General features: G+C 49.3%; 1 protein-coding gene across 2 annotated transcripts in view; it reads right to left on the reverse strand.

The window, feature by feature from the left end:
- PPARGC1A (PPARG coactivator 1 alpha) overlaps positions 1-20,795 on the reverse strand; it is an 854,414-nt gene that overhangs the window by 163,832 nt on the left and 669,787 nt on the right. Inside the window, exon 1 of one of the 2 annotated variants that reach the window (XM_048509096.1) lies at positions 1,451-1,572. The exons of the other annotated variant lie outside the window; for it this stretch is intronic. Coding sequence (XP_048365053.1) covers positions 1,451-1,501 — 51 coding nt within the window. The 5' untranslated portion in view covers positions 1,502-1,572. Of the gene's footprint in view, positions 1-1,450; positions 1,573-20,795 lie in introns of those variants that run through there. 2 annotated transcript variants of the gene reach the window in all.

Raw genomic sequence — 20,795 nt, forward strand, 5'->3', positions numbered from 1 at the left:
CGGCGGATTGCAAACCCCAAGCAGAAGACGGGCGGCTGAGGTGTGCATGTTTTATGCAGAGGAGGGGACAGGATTCCGGTTCTGTCCTCCTGCCATGCACGGCGCACCGAGAGGCTCCCACGCCGAGATGCGTCCCCCCTGTTCCTAAGAGGATCTGCTCAAAGGGGAGGGGTGGCAGGAAGGATCCCCAGCAGCGCATTCTTCGGCTCCGAGGAATGCTCCAGGCTGCAGCCACAGGCGCACTTCTGGAGTGCCGAGCCCTCCAGGCCGGGGATCCACGTATAGGGGGATGCCGTGGACGGGGCTGACCTGTGGAGATCTGATTCGGGATCCTCGAGAAGGGGGGGGGGGAAAGTTTCGAGTGGCGGGAACTTTCGGAGAGCACCGGCCCCCTCGGCTGTAAATCACCCCAAACCCCTCCCCCCCCCCAAATACCCTTCCAGGGATTGCCTAAAAGTGGCTGATTTGCTTCTCTGCACCCCACTCTGTTATCCCCCCCCCCCTCCTGCCCTGGATGAAGCCCGGCCAGCAAAAAAAAAAATGCAGATTTGGGTGCACGGCTCTCTATTTTTACCCAAGCCTCGGCGGGCAGGCAGTGCCACTAGATCCAGCACAGTCTCATGCCCCCATCCTGTCGTCTCAGCGGCGGGGCACCGTTTAACCATTTGTGGGGACTGTGGGAATGAAGTGGGGGGGGGGAGGGGGGTGAAGGCAACCTTTCCAGACAGAGCAGCCCCGAGCATCTCCTCCCCAGCATTCCGGTACGTTTGATATGTGCAACTAAAATGCCATGCATTTGCACCAGACAGCCCACCCAATGTGCAGTGCTTTCCCTCCGCGCTCTCCGGATCCCAGGATCCCTGCTCCGGCACAGCTGATCTTCACCGGCCGCGGCGAAGTGGCCAAGCGGAAAACGTACCACGATCTGGGCAAGTTGGAACGCGGAGCGGCGATAGATGGCCGGAGGGACCGTGCATGCACCCAGACGCCCGTGCAAACGCAATGCATGCCTTTCTCCAGCCGGGCGACCCGATGCCAACCGGTGCCCGGCCATATCTTGGAGCAGCCACCCGGCACACGCTCCGGAACCGGAGCAGGGCGCATAACATTAGTTTCCAGAGGCAGGAGATCCTCCTCGGCAGCAGCCAAAATCGCGCCCCCCCCCCCTCAATTTGCTCCAGGAGCCCGAGAGGAACCTAATCGCAGGGAAGGAAAGGGGGTAGCGGTGGAAATAACTTACAGGATCCGAGCTGCTTTCCATTCCCCCCAAAGGGGTGGGGGTTTCTTCTGGCTACCTTCCCTACGATGCCGGGTCTTGCAAAAAGGCAAAAAAAAAAAGCAAAGCGAGTCGAGCCCAAAAAAAAGGACCGGGCGGCCGCTGTCCGGGGCTCCTTTTTTTTTTTTTTTGCACCGGTGCCACCACGCGAAACGCCAACCAGCCCCCGCTCACCTCGATGTCGCTCCACCCCGAGTCCGGACTGCACAGGTCCCACGCCGCCATCCAGCTCGCTTTGCAAACTCCACTCCGCCGCCCGGCACGGCACGGCGCAGGCAGAGCGCGCGAGCCCAATCGCCGGCCCCTGACTGCGCGCGGACCGGCGGCACCTGCCTTACTACTCCCGCCGCTCACGTGACCCGGCCTGTCACTCACCCGGGCGCCTGCTGGGGGACCGCGGCGGGCCAGAGCCCCGTGACGTCACGGCGGGGGAGGCGAGGCCGGCCCAGGCGCGCGCGGGGCCCCCCTCGCCCCCGTCCGGGGGCTGCTCCGAGCCAATGAGGCGGCGAGGGGGTGGGTCTCTCCCCTTGCAAAACAGCCCCGGGTGGCAAAGGTTGGGTTGGTTTGCGGGCGGGGGGACACGCGCACTCGCCCCCTAGCACCGAGCCCGGCGTCCTGGACAGCCGCTCCGAGCGGGGGGGGGCGGGGGGCCGTTTTCTCCTCCCCCTTTGCAAAACAGCGCCAAGGGGGCAAAGGTGTGATTTATTTGGGGAGGGGGGGAATACACGCCCCTCGCCGGTCCCGTGCACGGCTGCCCCGGACAGCAGCTCCAAGTCAAGGGGGGGGGGGTCTGGAAGAAACCGTTTCCCCTCCCCCCGTTTCCAAGGGGCAAAGGTATGGTTTATTTGCGGGAGACGGGGCACACGCAAAGGTGTGCTTTATTGGGGGGGGGGGGAATACACACCCCTCGCAGGTGCCGTGCATGGCTGCCCCGGACTGCAGCTCCAAGTCAATGGCGGGGGGGGGGGCAGGAGAAGCCCCCCCCCTTTGCAAAACAGCACCAGGGCGCCATAGTGTGGCATATTTGCAAGGGGGAAATGCATGCAACCCCACCCCCCCTCCCCATGGACAGCAGCTCCAAGCCAATTGTGTGTGTGTGTGGGGGGAAACCTCCCCCCTTTGCAAAACAGCCCCAAGGGCTCTTGGTGTGGTCTATTTGCAAGGGGTGTATATGGAGGGTTCCCCCTCCCCCCCTTTCAAAAGAGCGCACAGGCCCCTGCCCTAGAAACCCCTGTGCCTACTTAAGTGCATTACAAAAAGAAAGAAAATCAACTTGGAAGGAGAGATTCTGGGGGGGCTCCTGCGCCCGGCTGAATCTCTCACTTCGAAGAGCTGCCACCCTGTGACCAGAGGTGGGATCCAGCAGGTTCTCACGGGTTCCCGAGAGTAGGTTACTAATGATTTGTGTGTGCCGAGAGGGGGTTACTAATGGGTGATTTTGCCCCGTGATTTTTGCCTTAGTTACGCCCCTCCTCTCAGCAGTAGCGCACAGAGCTTGAAGCAGTCTAGCAGGAGGTGCACCGGCGTGCGTGGCAGCCTGCGCCTGCGTGCATTCGTTTCCCGCCCAAGGACCGGCACAGCAGCTGCATCCTTGCCACAGCCCCGCCCAGGAACGCCCCGCCCCTGGAATGCCCGGCCACGCCCCCGTCATGCCCCGCCCAGCACCATTGACGCTACGCCACAGTTTGAATCCCACCACCATGGGAACCTGTTACTAAAATTTTTGGATCCCACCACTGCCTGTGACGCTCTTCAGATGGGCCTTATCTGGGCAGGGTTGCCCTGGAACCCTGCCCACTGCCCTGATCGGCAACCCTCTCTGTATGTGCATTTTTTTTAAAAAAAATCAACTTTGAAGAGGAGATTAACTGGGCGAATTTCTGCACCGTGTAAAAAGAGTTTTGCAAACTCGCTTGGATAAACAGTTAGGGGCTGCGGTCATTCCATGTTTTGCTATTGGTCTGTGACCATCAATCAATCAATCTGCATCGGGCTGTAATCTATATGGCTGATGTGCCACATATTGTCAGTCGGGATCCCACCGATGCAATTTCTGCGCAGCTTAATGCGCCGTGCGAACACTTAGGCTGCGCTTCGGCTCTTTGGAACGGTAGGTTCAGCTTTCTCGAACTCTAATGCCTCCATTACTGAACGTCCTGTTTTGTGGAGTGGGCCGACTCCCCCTGTCACCCGCCTGGCGTCCCTTTGAAAGGCAGACTATAACTGGCATCGATAAGTGAACAGAAGGAATAAACGGGCAGTCCACCTTGCGTCGCTGCGAGAAACGCAGACTGTAAATAACGCAGATCAATAACCAAGACGTCGATAATACCCTGCTGGATTTCCATTGATTTATACCAGGCGAACTCTGCGCTGGATTGCAAATCTCTGGATGACAGTCACCATGGGATCCTGTGTGGAATAACTCCAGTGGAAGCCCGTTCCGAGAGGGTTAGACTGGATTATGCGAGTGCTAAATCACCAGGACTAATTTGGAGTCCCGAGCAGGGGACAGAACAAAAAATATCTTCTGCCCCTCAAAAGAATGACCAGGCAGGATGAGACCGGGGCCTCCTGGGGCTCCATTCTGCCTCGGGCTGGTAAGGAGATTTAGCAAGAAGTTTGTTTATTGATTGATTGCTTTGGATTTCATAGACAGCCTCATCCCCAAAGGGCTCTAGGCGGTTCACAGTAACAGTATACAGTAATAAATACTTAAAAACACATCTAAAAACATTTAAAATTCAGTAAGCAGCATAACAATTCCAACAACAACAATCTAAAACATGGGCCCGATCTTAAGGCCCGATCTTAAGTTCCATTCTGCTTGCGGAGGAGCAAGCCACCACGGGAGAACTGAGGGCAGCAGTATGGCCCAATGCAAAGTTGTTTCCAAACAAACATGCACAGTTGCTGCAGCTCCGAAATCTTACAAGCAGACAGTGAATACGACAGGCTTCCCCTGTTGGATCCCCCTCATTTAGAGGTATAGTGCCTCTACACATGGAGGCTCCAATTTCGGTAGTCAACACGATCGACCAATCATCTGACTCAGTAAAAGGCAGCTTCGTATGTTCCTATGTCAAAGGGGCCGCAAGGGTCATGCAAGTGAGTAGTACGATCCTGGGCTCAGTTCTGATTAAGCAGACTTCGTAGAATTGCTGCAGAACTGTCTAGATTTATTTATTTTTATTTATTTCCTTGGCGTTTATAGGCCGCTTCTCCCCTTTCGGGCTTGGGGCAGCTCACAGTGTACACTTAAAAACACAGCCAGCTGACATTAAAACATCCGAATAATTTTCTAAATTACCAAGTTTCCAAGATGGCGAAGGAATTCAACCAATCCTGTGATGTTTAACACTAAGTAATGCAGCACAATGCGGAAGGGAGGGGGAAGCTGGATGGTGCTACAGTCACCTCAGCCGTACGGACCCTGTGGAACGGCATAAGATCCCGCAGGGCCCTGGTCTCACTAGACAGTGTTCCCTCAGATTGGGGCCAGGGCCAAAATAGACTGGCCCTGGCTGAGGCTGTCTAACCTCTCTAGGACCAGTAACCACCAGCAAATTACTGGTCAAAGACCAAAGACCAAAGCTCTTTGCGGAACGTACTAGGGGAGACAGTCCCATAGGTACGCAGGGCCCTAATTCCATGCCCTTTTTTAAAAAGATGGAATTAGGTCTGCCAGCCTCTATGTGGGACCCGGGAATCTCCTTTAATTATAGCTGATCTCCAGCCTATGGGGATCCGTTTCTCTGGAGAAAATGGCTGCTTTGGAGGGAAGACTGTACCACATTGCATCCCTGAGGAACTCCCTCCCTCCCCCAAACTCACCCCCAGGCATCTAGGAATTTCCCAACTTGGCTTTTGCAACCTTCCATGGTGTGTTAAAATCCCCACTCTTAATGCTGTTTATTTTTTGGACTGACAAATACGTTTACTGGGAGGAGGAAGGCATTGCTTTAGAGGTTATCATTGCATTTCTTAATTCTTCCCCCTGCTGTTATATAAAATGTCGCCTGTAAAAAGGACTTCGGTTCCGAACTGTACACAATAACTGATTTGTCCTAACTACTCCAGTTCCTGTTTTTCTTTTTAGTTCCTCACGGCTGCCTTAGGGTAGTTTTTGTATAAACAATATAATACCAGTCTTGCAGCTTACAGAGTATATATATTTTCATTCAAAACGTACTCCCAGTTTGTTAAAAGATCATTTGGTTGCTGGCCATGAAATCCCGTGCCACGTTGGTCCAGTTGAAGGCCACTGATTTCAATGGGCTCACACTGGGATAGCTCCGCGTAGGATTACACCGTAGAAAATAAAAATACAAGTCTTATTCCCCCTTTCATCCACTTGCAGGTGGCAACTGTTTTATGATAACACCACAGAACGAACACACAACAAACCAAAGGCACCACATTCCCCTCAACAGGAAAAACAGGACTTTCCCCCTCCGCTTGAGTCTTGCATTGCTTTTCTCTCCCTCTTCCTTTTTTTTAAAAAAAGAAAAGATTAAAAGCTGTGCTTTTAATTAGCTATGTGCCACCATCTCTCTTACAAATTCTCAATGTGAAATCAGTCACGCTGGGCTACTAGTTAGATGCACACTACCGTAATGGATCGCGCGTCTCCGTTATGAAATATTCATTCGGGTTGTCATTTGAAAATCTGAGTATTTTAAATGCTAAATGAATACAATTATTATCCGGTAACACAGAGGGAAGAATTGACAGACAAGGAGCAAGGATTCTCGAAATCGACGCATGTCCCTACGCTGGCCAAAACTCGGCGTTTAACTATTTGTGGTGATTCTATAACTGGTTTCGAGATCCTGAAAGAAAATCAGTGTTGAAAGCCACCCCATTCAGGCTTGTGTTTACATTGAAGATCACACCCCATTCTCATCACTAAATGATAAAACTTCTATCTAATTTCATAAAACAAACGCAATGAGTACAGAGACGCCACACGCTCCCGTTAATTCCTTCCAAATTATATGATGATTTAATGTTAAAATGGCACTAAATTATTACAATCTGAGCCAAAGGGTGATTCTTTCTCCTACAGAAAAGCTTGGCTGCACCCAACACGCTGAAAGGAAGTGGATTTTTATTAATTATTATTGGAGGATCTATACCTGGTGCATGAATTTTCTGCTATTACCCATTGATAATTGTGTTCAGTGAAGGTACCAAATCCATCATTTTTTTTAAAAAAAAGTTCTATTCACACCTTTGATAGAAACATATTTAGACTAGAATATTTTCGATTGCTTTTTTGGAGGGTGGCTGGTATTATGACTTGTGCATGTTGTTTCTATTTTCAACAATTCCACTTCACTGCTTCCTTGTCAAATTAGCAAGTTAACTGCCAAGCAGGTAGCTGCGAACTTAGATGCGATTCAGAATTGATGTGTGTGGGGAGTGCAGAGCGAGATCTCCCGGGCAATCTCATCTCAAATATCACAGAGAAAAATGGTCAGTAGTAGAGACTCCCGCCTCCCCCTGAAAGATCAGCTCAGCTCACTTCACAACAGAAATTGAACGAGAAACACCAGAATTTATATCAAACCTCTGTTCTCCAAGTGCTAGGAATATGTATATATCTGCAGAACTGTAGAACGATATAACTACAGAAAGGATTTCCAGCTGTTAAATCAGCCTGCAAGTAGCCTCACTTGAATGTTTCTGTCTGGAGCGCCAGAATGGCATAAAGTGTTTGCAGTGGCGTATCTACCATAGGAACATGGGGGGTCAATTGACCCCGGGCGCCCCCATTAGATCACATGGGGGCGCCCGGCAGCCCCGCAGCAGGCTCCTGGCCCCGCCAGGCTGCCCAGAACTGCCGCTGCTGGCTAAGGTAAGCGGAGTGTGGGGGGTGCAGTGGTGGGGGGCACCCAGAGCAAGTGTTGCCCCAAGCGCCATTTTCCACCAGGACGCTTCTGAGTGTTGGACCAGGAGACCCAAGTTCAAAGCCCTATTCTGCTATGGACACTGTCCAGGTGTCCTCAGATTGGTTACTCTGTCTCCGCCTAACCAACTGAAAGGACTACGGTTGAAAGATTAAAGCTGTAAGTCACTTTGAGGAGAAAAAGGCAAGTATAACTATCTACTACATACTATGAAAACATGTCCTAAACCAGTGATGCCGAACCTATGGCACGGGTGCCAGAGGTGGCACTCAGAGCCCTCTCTGTGGGCATGCACAAACAGAGTTCATCATGTGGGGGGAGAAAACGCCCCCCACACACACACATCTAGGCTGGCCTGGATCGCTGGGCTCGATTATTAGCATTAAACCTAAGACCCAGTTTTGGGGAAGCAGTATAGGTAACCCTGTTAAGCGCTGTTAAATCCCACTGATTTTCATGCAAAGAACTAAAGGGCAACCTGGGAGTAAGCTCCGTTGCTGGCAATGTGGCTTGCTTCTGAGTAAACCCTCCTAGTGTCGTGATTCACCCGTTCGAAGAATTGCATGGTTGCTTCAAAGCAAAGCCACCTTCTACCACCAAGCTTACTCCCGAGTAACGCACACCTCAGAGCCAACCATTTTTTCTAATCTAAAACCTCAGTATTCAGCTTAAATTGCCGTGTTGGCACTTTGCGATAAATAAGTGGGTTTGAGGTTGCAGTTTGGGCACTCTGTCTCAAAAAGGTTCGCCATCACTGTCCTAAACAATTTTGCAATTGCCATAGCTTCCAATAAAACAAAAGAGGGAATGTAGGGGAGAAAAACTTGACTCCAGCCCATGTACTGGTTTGAAAATGGTCTGAATATGGTCAGATTCTGTACATTTCCTTAGTGTATGCTTGAGTAATGTTCTAGGGGTGCTAACCTCCAGGTAGTGGCTGGAGCTTTCCTGGGAATACAACTGATCTCCAGGCGACAGAGATCATTTCACCTGGAGAAAATAGCAACTTTGGAAGGTGGACTCTACCCTAGAGCCCTCCGGGGGTGGGCGGTATAAAAGTCGAAGAAAGAAATGAATAAAATAAATTATACCCCAGTGTAGTCCCTCCCTTTCCCATCCCATCTATCTGTGAATCTTATGAAAAATAGGGAAACAGAAGAATTCCCTTAGGACTCATCCTAGGGGGTTTCTTCACTATTTGAGTTTCCAAGTGAGTTACAGTTAATTGAGCACTGCCGAAGTACACTGAAATCCATTATGTGTGACTTGCTTTTGCCGTCCACCAGATGGCGCAGCTGTTTCTATTAAAAAAAATGCGCTCCAATGAAAGACGCAGCAAAATAATCACAATCACGATGTGAGACTTTTAAACACAAACGATTCTGGGCTGTTGATTCAGCGATTATCCTTTTGAAACTCTCTGCCTTTCTCTCCCCCCCGATTAGGCTACACCCTCCCAAGCAGGCCCGTTTATTCAAAAAGGGTTTTGCACAAGGCCTGATAGTTGCAGACACCATAAATAAGCATCTATTATTTTGATTAAGCAAGTTCCTGATGAAAGGTTTGCAGGGAAAGACGATGGCTTGTTCCCTCACCTGATCTGCAGATATGGCTTGGAAATCAAGGGACTGAACGAGGTTCGCTCGTCACCTGACTCGCCGTCTGGAGTGCAAATAATCCATTATCCATTTTTTTCCCAGTCAGATGGAGTGAAACTTCCCTCAGTTCTCCTTTCTCCAGCCGGTACCATTGATGTGCAAGAACCAGATACGTGGTTCCTTAACAACAGTGACCGCCTCGCAATAATGGCAAGCCGATTGCAGTGGCAATTTGTTGTGATTGGGGCTTTGCATATGCCAGGCGAGCGGGGAATCAAGAATGAATTTCAGGGCAACTGGCGGATAATCTCAGGTTTAGTTTAGAAACAAGCAAGCCAAGAAACGAATGCCTTGAAAGGAAGTGTCCGATTCTCATTTTTGGGGAGCTCAGTTTGAAAATATCTAGCCCGTGGTTACTGAAATGTTTCGGGTAAAGGTAAAGTAAAGTTTCCCCTTCAGTCGTGTCCGACCCTGGGGTACCACTGCAAGCAGTGATTTCATAGGCAAGCCTCTTTTGTGGGGTAGTTTGCCATTGCTTTCCCCTGCTATTCTTTACCCCCTAGCTATGAGCTAGGTACTCATTTACCGACCAAGAAATGGATGGATGGCTGAGTTGACCATGAGCCAGCTGCCAGGTTATCTGACCCACAAGGGGCTCGAACCCCTGACCGTGTGAGTGGCAGTGCAAGCACTTAACCACTACGCTACGCAGCTCCTTTTGTTTTGGGTACAAGAGTTAGAACAGAATAAGGGGTAAAAAAATATTTACTGAAAAGTTCGGTTCGCTCAAACAGGTGTCCTGTGGTCTTCGTGCTTGCTTGTTTTGCACTCTGAACTGTTCTGCTATATTTTTGCCCAGTTAAACAGGTTGTTTCTTTCCCCACCCCTCCGCCGCCATCTCTTTGCTCTCCCCCCCCCTTTAAACCCCAATCATGCTGAACCACTCAGTGTAGCTGCCAGTCCCATCAACTACTTTCTTTCCCCACAGCCATACAAAAATGTGTATTTTATTTACACCCTGCTTTTCTTCCCACTGGGAACACGAATGGCTTACGTCCTTCCCCTTCCTCCTTTTCATTCTCACAGCAACCCTGTGAGGGGAGTTATGGCCCGTGGGGATCCCTCGGGATTGCAGCGCATCTCCAGACAACAGAGATTAGTTCCCCTGGAGAAAATGGATGCTGCAGAGGCATGGTTGCCCACGAGGGCTCTGTCCTCCACCAGGGTCCACCCCCAATTCTTCAGAAGATTCCCAACCTGGCTTGGCATTCTCATCCTTTGCTGGCAGCCCTAGGTGAGGCCAAGAGCATCCGAGAGGCCCGGTGTCCCCCAGCAAGATTCCATCAGGGAGATTCTCGTGGGGATTTGAACCTCTGTCTCTCAGATCCTGGTGCAACACTGTAACCACAACACCACACTGTGTAAACTTTGTACTCTCAGCAGCTGTGAAAAAGGCAAACTCTATGCTGGGGATAATTAGGAAAGGAGTTGATAATAAAACTGCAAGGATTGTCATGCCCTTATATAAAGCCGTGGTGCGACCGCACTTGGAGTACTGTGCTCAGTTCTGGTCACCACATCTCAAAAAGGATATCGAAGAGACTGAAGAGACAGAAAAAGTGCAGAGAAGGGCAACGAGGAGGAGAGGCTGCAGCGTTTGGGACTCTTTAGTTTGGAGAGGAGACGTCTGAGGGGGGATATGATTGAAGTCTATAAAATTATGCATGGGGTAGAAAATATTGACAGAGAGAAATTTTTCTCTCTTTCTCACAATACTAGAACCAGGGGGCATTCACTGAAAATGCTGGGGGGAAAGAATTAGGACTAATAAAAGGAAACACTTCTTCACGCAACGTGTGATTGGTGTTTGGAATATGCTGCCACAGGAGGTGGTGATGGCCACTAACCTGGTTAGCTTTAAAAAGGGCTTGGACAGATTTATGGAGGAGAAGTCGCTCTATGGCTACCAATCTTGATCCTCCTTGATCTCAGATTGCAAATGCCTTAGCAGACCAGGTGCTCGGGAGCAGCAGCAGCAGCAGAAGGCCATGGCTTTCACATCCTGCACGTGAGCTCCCAAAGGCACCTGGTGGGCCACTGCGAGTAGCAGAGAGCTGGACTAGATGGACTCTAGTCTGATCCAGCAAGCTAGTTCTTATGTTCTTATGTTCAGAGGCAAAACTACAAGGGGGCCAGGGTGTGTGTGTTGCACTGGGCGCACACCGGGGGGGGGGGTTCAGGTTTGTGTTTTTTGTATTTTTAGTGTTTTTTCAGTTTTAAGCCTGCAGGGGGCGCAGTTGTTAGGCTAACAGAACCAAAATTTCAGGGTATCTTTAGGAGACTCTCCTGATGATAACACCCAGATTTGGTTCAGGGGGTCCAAAGTTATGGACTCCCAAAGGGGGGGGCCCCATCCCCATTGTTTCCAATGGGAGCTAATAGGAGAGGGGGGCTACACCTTTGAGCGTCCATAACTTTGGACCCACTGAACCAAACCTCACCAAACCTGGGCGGTATCATCAGGAGAGTCTCCTAAAGATACCCTAAAATTTTGGTGCTGCTAGCCTAAAACCTGCGCCCCTTGCAGGCCAAAAACTGAAAAAAACACTAACAGGTACAAAAAGTGCAAATGAACATCCCCCCCACCCAACTCAGATTTTGCACCGGGCTCCATTTTCCCGAGCTATGCCTCTGCTCTCAGCAGTGTATATCCTGTAGTGATTAAGGGCGATAGACTCTAATCTGGAGAAACAGGGTTGGTCCCCCCACTCCTCCACATGAGCAGCAGACTCTAATATGGTGAACCGGGTTTGTTTCCCCACTCCTCTGCATGAAGCCTGCTGAGTGACCTTGGGCTAGATACTAAAACTTCTACATTCTAAAACTTCCAGGTATTTCTGAAACCAGAGTTGCAACACTAAAACAAATCTGAAATTAGCTCCGGCAGTTTAGAAAATATGAGCAAAAGCCATATCCAAAGGGTGAAATGTGTTAATGAGTCTTTTTAGATTCAGTGACTTTAATGCCATTACTTATGACTTATGTTTTGCGCTCTTTGTGTCTGATTGTAATGGCCTTTGGCCATACGCAGTAAATGCCATTTGTACCATCCTTGAATAATCAAACTTTCTCAGTCAAAGCAAACTCTTATTTTGTTAAAAATCCAACCACCCACTGTTCCCATCCTTGCTTCATGAAGGAGGCGGGAACTTCTGATCTCCTCCGGTTTACAGGATAAGCCCCTCTTTGCACAGCTCTGCCCCTCGGCCTGCTTCTCCTCTGAGGTTTTATAAAAATGAGGAAAATTGTATTGTCGAAGGCTTTCACGGCCGGAATCACTGGGGTGCTGTGTGGTTTCCGGGCTGTGTACTAGTAGCGTTTTCTCCTGACGTTTCGCCTGCATCTGTGGCCGGCATCTTCAGAGGATCCTCTGAAGCCCGGAAACCACACAACACCCCAATGAGGAAAATTATCTTCCTCTTTCTCATTGTACCGAAGGAAGCGAGTTCCGACTCCCTCAATCTTAAGCCAAAATAAATGATGTTAGTTTTTGAGGCGCCACCGGACATACGTCTCGTGTCACCAAAAAAAGGCAGCAAATCAAAGTAAGGAAAGAAACGTCCAATCAATCAATAGAAAAGCAGCGTTTGAGTTATGACGTGGTGACCGTTTATACCCTTGTGGTCTCCTTTGCATTGAGAGGCACACATTTTCCCCTTTGGAACACACTGCGTCTCAGATCAGAGAATCTGCAGAGTTTCTGAAACCTCTGAAATCAGGACTTTTCCTCTTCCTTCTCAGAGAGAGGGAAGAGAATCAACACGCATTTTGTTTTCCTTGGGTTTTCTCGCTCCATCCAGCTTTTCCTGCAGGCACAGTGGCAGTTTTTCCCACTCTTCTGGGCACCACTCCAGGAGGACTGAAAGGGTCTTTTTAAAAAAAACTCACACTGGACGATTCCGCACACGAGTAAAATAGGTTCGACCCAGTTCCCTGAGAAGGGTACTGACCTAGGTCGAAGCCATTGTTGTTCCCCACTGCAACCAGCTTGATCCCAGCTCGGAGGGCGGAATCATCCTATGCCTCTTCGCCACTCCGTTCCGATTGGCTACTGTTCTACGGCCACGTTCCGTCTATCTCCACACACGGTATAAAAAAACTGCCACAGGAATGGAGGGACGAAGGTGGCATTTTTTGATTGGCCAGCTGTACGCATGCTGTGATTAGCTGAATGGGGGTCTCCTGGCACCAGAGATTCTGCACTTTTCTGGAATTGAGCTGAGTTCGAGCGTGGTTCCCTGAAAAAGTAGTAGTTCCCAACTGGAGTCGGAAATTTGATTGTTACACGGGGCAAAGCTGGTACAAAACCACGTCGATCCCAGTGGTTGTGCAGAGCACTTAAGTCGAATGCAGCTCGAACTTAGGTCGATAACCCAAGTGCGGAATCGACCATGAGGGTTAATCACTTGTACAATAATCCCTTGAAATGGACATAAAACTTGCATGGTCTACCAAATTAACACTAGACCAAAGATAGCCCCCCCCACACACACACACACACAAAGGCAGCAGCCAACCTATGAAGTTAAAGGTTGCACAGATAGAACAAGGAATTAGGGAGGGGTGGACAAAATAGGGGATCAGCTTGTCTGGGAACACTCTGCACCACAAGAATCCCGTTTAAACAAAAAACCATGCAAGAAACCCACTGAAAAGGCCACATGCAGGAAGAACTGTATGCATAAATGCCCAGTGAGTATCCAAGCATCTAGATCAGTGGTGGCGAGCCTATGGCACGGGTGCCAGGGGTGGCACTCAGAGCCCTCTCTGTGGGCATGCGCAAACAGAGTTCATCATGTGGGAGGGGGTGGAAAATCACCCCCCACACAGACACACACACATCTAGGCTGGCCTGGGTGTGATCCTTTACCTGGGAGTAAGCTCGGTTGCTGGCAATGGGGCTTGCTTCTGAGTAAACCCTCCTAGGATCGTGATTCACCCATTTGAAGTGTTGCACGGTTGCTTCGCCAAGCTTACTCCTGAGTAACATGTGCCTTGGAGCCAACCGTTTTTTCTAAACTAAAACCTCAGTATTCAGGTTAAATTGCCGTGTTGGCACTTTGCAATAAATAAGCGGGTTTGGGGTTGCAATTTGGGCACTCGGCCTCGAAAAGGTTCGCCATCACTGATCTAGATACTACATGTTTGCTGACATCCTGGTGTGTTCACTGGACTGGGCCCACTGAAACCATTCATGGAAAGAGTTCGCAATAACAGATCAACCCCCCCCCCTCCTCCCCCAAAGCAGCCTCTCCTTTTTCTCAGAACCGCTGAGCATCAGGAGAAATTTGCAAACAAAATGTACCCCAGCCTGGATCAAGGGTCAAAAAATGGAGCAGAACCACCCTTTCCTCCTCTATATGTGCATTTTGTGGGGAAGGCTCTCTCACTGCTCAAGGAAGGAGTTTTGCTGAACATTTCATGCGCTATAAAATCCTAAAATGTCGAACATTTTATGCATTTATAAAGTATTATTTGGCACGTTTATATTAGCTCCCTCAGTGCCCGGAACTGTAACGAAGACATGATCCGTTTTTCTACTACTGCCGTGCTTTTGGTTTTTATTGTCTCTTCACTTGTTCTGTTATTTTTGAAAAATGTTTTTTAAAAAATCATTTAAAAAGGAAAGAGTTTTGGACAAACGACAAGGCGCTTGGGAGGGCTGATGCTGGGGAAAGATCTACTCCAGGGGTGGCCAACCTATGGTGCTCCAGAGTTCATGGACTGCAATTCCCATGTTGGTAATTGGCCATGCTGGTAGAGGCTGATGGAAATTGTAGTCCATGAACATCTGGAGCACCATAGGCAGAGGTGGGATCCAGCAGGTTCTCACAGGTTCCCGAGAGTAGGTTACTCATTATTTGTGTGTGCCGAGAGGGGGTTACTAATTGGTGGTTTTGCTATGTGACTTTTTAGTTACGCCCCTCCTCTCAGCAGCAGCATGCAGCATGCAGCATGCAGCAGCAGCATGCAGCAGCAGCATGCAGAACTTGAAGTAGTCTAGCAGGAGGTGCACCGGCGTGCATTGCAGCCTGCACCTGCGTGCATTCGTTTCCCACCCAAGGACCGACGCAGCGGCTGCGTCTTTGCCACAGCCCTGCTCAGGAATGCCCCGCCCCCTGGAATGCCCAGCCACGCCCCCGTCGTGCCCCGCTCAGCCCCATTGGCGCTATGCCACAGTTTGAATCCCACCACCATGGGAACCTGTTTCTAAAATTTTTGGATCCCACCACTGACCATAGGTCAGCCACCCCTAATCTACACTGACAACCCCATGGCCTCTGCTGGATCCAGCTATGGTTGCCAGCTCTGAGGTGGGAATTGCCTGGAGATTTGGGGAGTGGAGCCTGGGGAGGGTGGGGTTTAAGGAGGAGAGGGACCTCGGCCATAGAGGCCACCCTCCAAAGCAGCCATTTTTCTCCAGAGGAACCGATCTTTGTCATCTGGAGATCAATTGTAATAGGAGGAGATATCCAGATGCTCCTTGAAGGCTGGCAACCTTCAATCCAATCCATTCTGTTTGCTGGCACTTAGTCCTAAACAAGTGTGCATAAAATGGCTGCCAAAGGAAGAAAAGGAGAAGCAGATAGGGCCTCCCAGAACACAACAGTGCATTGGCAGCTAGACTACTACATCACTTCCAGGGGAAACTCGGAAGCGATACAGAGCAGCTCTGAGTAACTATCTTATTTGTTTATATATTATTGGGGGTTTTATACCGCCCTACCCCCGAAGGGTTCTGGGCGGTGAACAACATAAATCACATATATGCAATAACCCTTAAATACATTAAAACAATTTAAAACGCAGCGAGCAGTAACAAACAATATCCGCAATAACCTTCATTAAAAAACCTCCCCAAAGGGGGAAGAAAACGGGTCCCATAGATGGTGAGGGACCCAGAAAGATAAAGAAGAAGAGGAGGGAGGAGGGGGCACCTGTCAGCGGCCGGACACTCCAAAAGCCCGGCAGAACAACTCCATCTTACAGGCCCTGCGGAACTCATCAAGATCCCGCAGGGCCCGGACAGCTGGAGGAAGAGTGTTCCACCAGGCAGGGGCCAGGGCTGTAAAGGCCCTGGCCCGCGTGGAGGCCAGCCGCATCCTTGAGGGGCCAGGGACTACCAGCAGATTGGCCTCTGGTGAATGCAGAGTCCTAGTAGGGATATATGGGGCAGCGGCACAGAAAATATTCTTCCACCCATGCAGTGTTACTGCTAGTGTAAGAGCGACAGCATCAGAGTTGCCAACTCCAGGTTGGGAAATACCTGGAGATGTTGAGGGTGGAACCTGAGGGCAGCGGGGTTTGGGGAGAGGAGAGACTTCAGTCCCACCTTGCAAAGTGGTCGTTTTCTCCGAGTGAACTGGTCTGTCACCTGGAGATCAATTGTAATCCCAGGTGATCTCCAGTCACCTCCTGAAGGTTGGCAACTTCTCAGTCCTCTGTAGGAAGAGGACTCAGTCCTCTGTAGGAAGAGGCTGCCAGCAGTGTGAATTTCGGAGCGGGCGCTCGGTTGTATGAAATGTCAGCTAACCCAACAAGGTGGTACCATTTTTTGTCAGCCAGAGGTCCCATTTTGTCAAATGCTACTGAGTCCTTTAACTCAAGGCCTGCCACTAAGAATTTGTCCAGTTTAAGTTTATAGGAAGGAAAAGTCTAGTCAAGATTCATTTCACTTTTGCTTGGCAGTCCAATTCTCCCAAAGAGGTGGATTTTTCTTTTCTTTTCAACCTCAAAGTGGATATTTGATCCTAATCCATGGACTGTATAAAGATGGTCACTTGTGATTCCACTGATTTATTATGTGTCCACTGATTTATTATGATAAGCAACTGATTTATTATGAGTCCACTGATTTATTATGAAAAGCGACGTAATTTAAGCATAAATACATTCGACTGCAGTCCAAAGCACAAGTGACCCATTCCGAACGAAACAAATAAAACATTTCGCAGATGTTTTAAAAAGAACTGTTTTGGGGAGGTTTTCCCACATAGCATGGGGGAGGAAAGTGTTTCAGGGGAAAATGGTTCTTTTGTTCCATCCCCCCCCCCTTTCTCCCAGCTCTCACTTTCAATTTGGAAGCCGCTTGCGCCCGCTTCAAGCTTCTCTTTACATTTTGTGCCGCTTCAAGCTTCTCTTTTGCGCCCGCCATTTTGTGCCGTTTCAAGCTTCTCTTTTGCGCCCGCCATTTTGTGCCGCTTCAAGCATCTCTTTTGCGCCCGCCATTTTGTGCCGCTTCAAGCATCTCTTTTGCGCCCGCCATTTTGTGCCGCTTCAAGCTTCTCTTTTGCGCCCGCCATTTTGTGCCGCTTCAAGCTTCTCTTTTGCACCCGCCATTTTGTGCCGCTTCAAGCTTCTCTGTGCCACCTGCCATTTGCAGAAAGTTCCCATGGACAGTTGCTCTGCTCAACAACCTGCCATGTCCATGTGTAAAGTACATGAATAAAGTTAGTTTGCACTGCTGATTCTGCGCACATGTTTTTCCTTTTTTTAACATTTTGTTTTCAGTGAGGTATCTTTGAAGACACAAAGGCACAATATGAGAATCAGCCACGCCAATGGGAACCACGGAGAAGCCTGAAGCGGCAGAAAATGGTGAGCTCATAAACCAGCTGCTCATAAACTGGAAGTGAAAGCTGTAAGAAGTCAGGCGAAAAATAAAACGTTTCCTGGTCTCCACACAGCAAGCAGGAAACGTTTTCAAAGTGAAAACAGTCACTTGTTTAGTGTTTCCGGAAAAGTCAATTTTGAGCAAAAATAAAATATCTTCTGAACTTTTTGAGGGAAAACTGTGGAATTCCATTCCGAAATGCTTTTTTTTAAAGTCCTCAAGGCATTTTATTTGTGTTGTGTGGAATGGGCCAGTGTCTCTAAAGTTATGCATTATTTTGGCCATGAAGCTTTCTTACTTGGACTTTGCCAGCCTTTTAGATTCTGAAAAAAAAAAGGTTTATGAAATGTTCTCCTACCTTTTCAGACACAAAGCAAAACAGAAATAGTTCAGGCTTTAAGATTATGTTTCTTCTGGGATTTGATATTTAACTCCTCAACTCTTGCTCAGATCGTGTTCACCGTAACTGAGATGCTCTTGCTGTTAGATGACGATTGACGCTACAGAAGTTCGTGTTGGTGTGGTATACCTGGGAACTCAGAAAGGCTTAATGCGAGCTCTAAATGGCTTACCGTGGTCTCTGAGAATCAATTATTCATCTAAGCACCATATAAAAACATATATGCGGTGCTGTAATTGAAGTTCTCTACATAAGATACAACCACTTAGAAACCATCATTTCCATAGCTGGACATTTATTCCAAATGTGTATGCTTAGGCTGTTCATACCTGGATGGTCTGGGCTTGCCCAGTCTCATCAGATCTCAGAAAGGCAGCCCTGATCAGAGGTGGGATTCAGCCGGTTCGCACCACATCGGCAGAACCGGTTGTTAAAATGGCGCTTGTAAACAACCAGTTGCCAGAACACGGCCATACAGCCCGGAAACCAGTGGTAGGATTCAAATAATTTAACAACCGGTTCCAAAAGGACTCAGTGGTGGGATTACAACCATTCTCTGAACGAGACAAAAAATTAGCTGCCGGTTCTATTGAGAAGAAGAAGAAGAGGAGGAGGAGGAAGAAGAGGAAGAGGAGGAGGAGGAGGAGTTTGGATTTATATCCCCCCTTTCTCTCCTATAGGAGACTCAAAGGGGCTGACGATCTCCTTGCCCTTCCCCCCTCACAACAAACACCCTGTGAGGTAGGTGGGGCTGAGAGAGCTCCGAGAAGCTGTGACTAGCCCAAGGTCACCCAGCTGGCGTGTGTAGGAGTGTACAGGCTAATCTGAATTCCCCAGATAAGCCTCCGCAGCTCAGGCAGCAGAGCTGGGAATCAAACCCGGTTCCTCCAGATTAGATACACGAGCTCTTAACCTCCTAGGTGCGAATAGGCTGAATCCCACCACTGCCGGAAACCACACAGCACCCTGGTGATTCCGGCCGTGAAAGCCTTCGACAATAAACCAGTTGTTAAATAATTTGAATCCCACCACTGCCTGATTAGAACTTGGGTGGGAGATCACCAAGGAAGCCCATGGCTGCTCCACACTGGCCATCTGTGGCAAACCATCTCTGTGCTTCTCTTGCCTTGAAAACCCCTGGGGGTCACCATAACTTGGCTGTGACTCAATGGCAGTTTCCACCACCATGCTTAGTCTCCCCAGTTGTCCACCCATGGTAGACAATCTCCTACTCCCACCCCTTCTCCATTGCTCATTGAGTTGCAGAAGGGGGACTGATGTTACCAATGCCATAATGTGATGGTGTCTGTGATGTTCTAGGAATTTCCTCAATCTCTGTGGTCTTTACCATAGAGACTTGAGGGAATTCCTAGAACATTGAGGATGCTGTGACATCACTTCCAGTTGATACCCAGAATGACATCATGGCATTTGCGATGCTACCCCTTCCCAGGCTCCAACCCAAATGTTCCTGAAAACCCAAATGCATGTTTTTTAACCACAGCCATACAATGTCATAATCCTAAAATGCTATTCTAATCCAACAGATTAGAAAGAAGCCAGAAGAAAATTACAATGCAGTCCTAAATTGAATTTCACGCTTCTAGTCCACTGAAATCAGATAGCTTGGAAGGGTGGCCACTCTTGATAGGATTCATTTTGGCCCTTTCCCCACTTACCTTAAGCCCCGTGCTACTCTCCTCAAGTAGCGCAGGGTCCAGCTGCCCTCCCCACTTCAGGGGCGGCGAGAACGCAGCTGCCCCGACGCTGCCTCTCTCGCGCCCCCTCGACGCGCGTAATTCCTGGCGCCTTTTGAAATGGCGCCTTTTGATGACCCCGCGCAGAGCATGGGGTTGTGGGGAAGCCAGGGCGCGCACCAGGAATTGCGCGCTCCGGGAATTGCGTGCAGCAACCCTCGACAAAGGTGAGTGGGGAAAGGGCCTTTGAGAAAATCCTGTGGTAAAGTACCAGAGATAGTTGTGCTTCTAAATACCTCTGGGTACATCCCTTAACATGTTAACCCTGCTAATTATTGTTATTAATAAACAGAATTGAAAACATCAATGTTCAACTATCAATATTACATAGAGACACAAGTCATATTTGCTCCATTGTTTTGTCAACATAAGACTCACTCTCCAGAGTTTACATTCCCTAGTAAACGGCAGAGAAACTTTCAGGTCTGTCCGCCTGCCTATCATTTCAGAGGAAATCCTCCCTTTTTACCTGCATTTCTTTCTTAAAATGAGGGTCCGGATGAGCAGGACACAAAGAAAAGTCGGGCTCTGTATTGTCGAAGATTTTCAAGGCCAGAATCAGCTGGCTGTTGTGGGTTTTCTGGGCTGTGGCCTGGTAGTTTTTGTTCCCAACATTTCATCTGCCTCTATGGCTGGCATCTTTCAAGACTAGTTTGTAAGCTGAGGCTCCTCACAGTTGAGAAAAGCAGGATATAAATCCAAACTCCTCTTCTTCTTCCGCATTTTGTTCCCTTCACAGACCTTCGGCAGAGATAGAATGCGCAGTGGCGTAGTGCCAAGGGAGAAGGAGGGCGCAACACACCGAGTGTGCACCCCTGCGAGGGCGTTCCGGGAGTGTGGCAGGGGTGCATGCATGCCCCCCGGTACAGTTCCTCGCTCCACCCCTGAGAATCTGTCACCATAGCCTGTGGCCTCAGACTGGGTGCCAGCCCACTTTGCAGTTGTCCAGTCTCCTGGGGATCCTCCTGGGTGTGAGATCTTAAGACAATCACGCCTTTCCCCTAGAACTGGGGCTGCCAGTTCCTGGTTGGAAAATGCCTGGAGAGTTGAGGGGTAGAGCTCAATTAGCCTCAACCATAGACAGGGCCCTTTCGGTCCCGGTTCCAGCCTGGTGAAACTCTGTGTCAACTGACGCAAGGGCTCTGTGGGACCTTACCAGTTCTGTAGGCCTGCAAGAC

The sequence above is a fragment of the Sphaerodactylus townsendi genome, linkage group LG10, assembly GCF_021028975.2.
Source record: "Sphaerodactylus townsendi isolate TG3544 linkage group LG10, MPM_Stown_v2.3, whole genome shotgun sequence".
Lineage (NCBI taxonomy): Eukaryota > Metazoa > Chordata > Lepidosauria > Squamata > Sphaerodactylidae > Sphaerodactylus > Sphaerodactylus townsendi.